The sequence below is a fragment of the Penicillium alfredii genome, assembly GCF_028826965.1.
Source record: "Penicillium alfredii strain IBT 34128 chromosome Unknown utg000002l_segment0_segment0, whole genome shotgun sequence".
NCBI classification, from domain to species: Eukaryota; Fungi; Ascomycota; class Eurotiomycetes; order Eurotiales; family Aspergillaceae; genus Penicillium; species Penicillium alfredii.
In genome coordinates this window covers 210,502-214,994 of record NW_026622699.1, presented here as the reverse complement: position 1 = coordinate 214,994, position 4,493 = coordinate 210,502, and the positions used below count along the sequence as shown (strand labels likewise).

General features: G+C 42.9%; 1 protein-coding gene across 1 annotated transcript; it reads right to left on the bottom strand.

Moving 5' to 3' along the window:
* Positions 1–1,469: 1,469 nt before the first annotated feature.
* On the bottom strand, positions 1,470–1,793 carry NUU61_001327 (uncharacterized protein; the record flags this gene model as incomplete). The annotated part of the gene is made up of 1 exon (XM_056651909.1): positions 1,470–1,793. One exon carries the CDS (start codon positions 1,791–1,793, stop codon positions 1,470–1,472), a length of 324 nt encoding a protein of 107 aa, XP_056515176.1.
* Positions 1,794–4,493: the final 2,700 nt, after the last annotated feature.

Below are 4,493 nucleotides of genomic sequence, written 5' to 3'. Positions count from 1 at the left end.
TGAGGGATAAAACAGATCGGAATAATATCGAGTTGTTGACAGAAATCGATGAAATCGTACGTCAAATGCGAACCGTAATTGTCTATTAAAAGTAGCCGTTTTTGACCCTTCGCGCGAGAAGCAGTATGAATTTGAAACTGTTGAAGCCAGTCGTATGCGATTTTGTTATTTGTATATCCTTTTGGGCTTGTAGCGATGCGATAATCGTCTGGGAGCGAAGTCGTTGTATACCAGCGTTCGAGATGATATTTACCGCGAAAAACGAGATAAGGAGGGAGAGCGAAGCCGTCAGCAGCGATATTCGATAGACGTAAGGGATTCGCCTTTCTCATTCGAAGGATTGCCTCTTCGTGCTCGCTTTTGTGGGTTGGCTGTAACGACCTTTTGTGCATTACCTTGACTAAGTTGGAAGCCAGTTTCATCGAAGTTGTAGATGTTTTTTGCCCCAATTTCAGCTATATACGGCTCTAGACGATCAAACTAAGCTGCTAAATACCTAATATTTTCTGCGTGTAGACAGCTTCTCTCGGTTGATTTTTGTTATATTAGCTCTAGGTCTGGTGGGAGGCGTCTGATAAAGCGCGACGCGTCGTCCGCAGCGTTCCGTTTCAAAATCTGATTTGCGCAGTCCTCAATTATACTAATTGTAGGCGAAACTTGTAAAGAATCAAGATGTCGAATCCAGCGAATAACTGCTTTTTCTTGCGAATCGTCAAGTGTTTTGTTGGTGGGAGTAGTAGCTGTTCTTGGTAGACGACCACGAATTCGCGCGCCGGCGACGCGATTTTTGGTTTTTGATCGCGTTTCGCTGCTTCGCAGGCCTGATTAAGGCGATTTTCGATATTTTCGTCGAATTTTGGCATACTGAGTATATAATGAAGAAGCTGAATAAGAGAAAAATTTGCGTTTCGGTGTGGAGGACCAACAGGTGAAAATACTGTGGGTCTGCGGTTCTGCTGCTTTAATGCCCAAAGCGGGGCTGAGCATGGGGACATGTCAGAACCCTTGATTCGGGTGCCAATTTTAGAACACTGTCCTTTGCCCATTTCTATATGTACACAATTCTACCACGAAAATCCGACATATATGATGATGGTGATGAATTCATTTGCCCGATGTAGCTCGCTTTATATATATATGCTGCTATGCGGGAGTGCTATCAGGCCAGCCGACAGCTAAAAGAGGTGGTAATTACCCACGCGATGGGCAAGATTCCCGCCAGCAGGACTTGACTTGACCACGTAGAAGTGAAACAAAACATAAGAAAAAAATATTGAATGAGCGTGGCCTGCTTTTTCCCCTGTCGCCATCTCGTGTCCCTTTCCCATTCTCGCTCCGTCACCCCGCGCACCTTTTTCTGCCGTTGGCTGCCGCTCTCGTGTCTGTTCTGGTCAAGGGAGAAAGGTGGACCTGGCACCAGTCTCCTCGCGGGCATCACTTGTCTTCTTCCGTCACACTGTCCTTTTGGGTCATGATTTCTCTTCTACTGCTTCCATCCCCAACGCAGCAGTATCTGTCCCTAGGAATTGGGTCAAAATTCCTGTTTCGACCATGAAGCCGGCAACAATCTCGCGCGCCTCGGGGCGCGTCAGGAGGTCGTCCCGACGAAAGCTGATCCCTTGCCCGGACAGAGCGTTCCGCATCCGAACGCGTTCCTCGATGTGCAGAGGACATTCGAGCAAGACGTGGGCCACCGTCTGGTTACCCAGATCACAGTCGCATCGTGCCGAGTCTCGTCGGTTGATGCGAGCCAGATAGGCACCCAGGCCGATGCGCCCAGTGCGCAGCTGCATCAGGATGGATGCAGTTGCTTTGCGTAATCCCGACCAGTATTCCAGTGTTTTCTTGCTTGGTGTCTCGATCAGCCGCCTTGTCGGCCGACTGGTCTTCTCTGATGCCCATGCTCTTTCCCACTCATAGACCTCCGAAGATCGAATGGTTTTCGTACTTGCCCCTATGGGTACCCAGTTAGGTGGGACCCAAAAATGCCAAGCGGGACCCAAAATTTGACCCAAGAGATTTTAGGTTACTTAATATAGGGTTTCTGCTATTATTTTCTTAAAATCATTTAAACTACCAAGCCGCTAACTTTCGCTTCGCTCAGGATACTGTGAAAGATATAGTAGAGAATAAATTAGATTGAAAATGCTTATTAACTACATTCTATCCTAATAAATAGCTATTTTACTACTACTACTACTACTACTACTACTACTACTATTTTATTGATATTTTTTCTTTCTTAAATTAATTAATTAATTCTCTTCATCTTCTATATCTATTTTCTAACCCTTTTCTAACCCTTTTCTAACCCTTTTTCTAATCCTTATCAAATACTTTACTTAACCTATTTTTATAATTATTATAATTATCTCTTTTATCTTTCTTCTTCCTTCTTTCTGGACCAATATTTACGACTGTAGGCTTATAGAAGGTCGGGGGTCACGTGGGGGAAGGGGCAGCAAAATCGAATCCTCCCAGATTTTTTCTATGACCCACTTCATATCTTCTTATATTATTAAATCAACTTGATTTAGTTATAGATCAGAAAGTTGAAATAGGTAAAATCAGCGGTAATTTAATATATATCAAAAACAAATTTATACAGAAAATATTTCTTACTGATCTCTTAATTTTTTGTAGTATCTGCACGTATTACTATGTACGGATCTACATCAAATATATCTTTTCACCGGTCTACTTCAATTTTTTTGACTATCCCTCTTGAACTGGCAAAAACAAACTAAACCTTTATTTTATTGGTAGTTAAGTCTAAAGCAGTCTGATTTACTTCATCTCAGTATATATTTCCTAAAATTTCATACAGCGTAGGAGGGAAATGGAGAGAAATTCACTGGTATACCAGAACAGATACAAATTTCAGTAAGTTTTTTTTTGATTATTTAGCGGCTTTGTAGATGCCAAGACCAGTTATTTATGCAATCGTGGGCTTTCGTGGGGGCCCATTGGGGGCCTGTGGGCCCAGAACTTGGGCCCAAAGTTGGGCTCTGCGGAAGTCTAGTGATAAGGCCTAAAAGAAAGCTGGAGCATCAACCAGAGAGAGCGAAACTGAGGAACTAGAAAACGCAGAGAGGAAATCAATTGTATATAGAGAGGTGAGAAGAGAGAAGGCTATCTCACCCCAAAACACCATAGTAAATGCATTATTTTATAACTCGATATTTCAGCAACCTCAAGTTAGTCTTATTTAATTATCAAACAGTACTATCAACAAGTATAGTAAATAATATATAGGGACTCGAATTTACAAATAAAAATTGTATTACCAAAAGATACTATCATATTAGCAACAAATATATATTCCAACCACAAAACATCATAAATTATTCAAACCCCATATAGGCTATATATGAACTAAATAGTACTAGTATATAGTTAAATATCATCCTAAGCTATTGATGCTGAGTTATCGAGTTGTAATTTATCATATTTACTATACTGTTTTGGAGTGAGCCACTCGCTTGTGGAATACGTTATCTACTGGCTTCTCCGCCGTCAATGGTGAGATAGTTTCCGTTTTTTGTAGAGCTTATTTTCGACGATCTTTGCAACCAATTCACAATTATCACGTGTGGACTTGAGTGAGCCATCAAGCCCTATCACAAGCACTCTTTCAGTATCCCACGCTTTACCTGAATTTGATCTATCACCAGTTTTCTTGCATGCGGTTTTGATAAAATCCTTTAGCTTTATGTTTCGTAGGTTTTTCTGTTGGAATGTAATATTGTTCCTTCTGTCTGCAACTAGTTGATTAATTTGTTCCTCAAGGAGCTTCTCGTCATTGTGTTCTGGAACTCGACGGAGCTGTGGCACCTTACCCTTTTCCCAGAGAAGAACTAGAATATCATCTGAGGAAGAATCTGGATATTGTAGAAGTGGAGCATTGCTCCGCTTCCGTAGTTTTGATACGGGGAGCTGAAAGTCAGTATCATCAGCACCGGGCTGCGCCAATCTGTTTTGGTACTGTCTGTCGTTGATTATGATAGATTTCTGCAGTGCTGGTTGCCCCTCACTATCTGTTTGTAACACTGATGCCGCATCATCGACCTGGCCCCCTATGTATGTCGGTCTAGATGGTGACCCTATGTTTGGTTCTTCACTGGCTCCGGTACCTAGCACTACCCCTACGTCCTCACTAGTGTCCATTTCGTTCGAGGTAGATCCAACCTCTTGGGCATGATTAGAGGGCATAGCATCAGTCCTAGGGGTTGGTCTTTGGAGTGCTGGTTGCCCCTCACTATCTGTTTGCAACATTGATGCCGCATCATCGACCTGGCCCCCTATGTATGTCGGTCTAGATGGTGACCCTATGTTTGGTTCTTCACTGGCTCCGGTACCTAGCACTACCCCTACGTCCTCACTAGTGTCCATTTCGTTCGAGGTAGATCCAACCTCTTGGGCATGATTAGAGGGCATAGCATCAGTCCTAGGGGTTGGTCTTTGGAGTGCTGATTGCCCTTTGCTATCTGTTT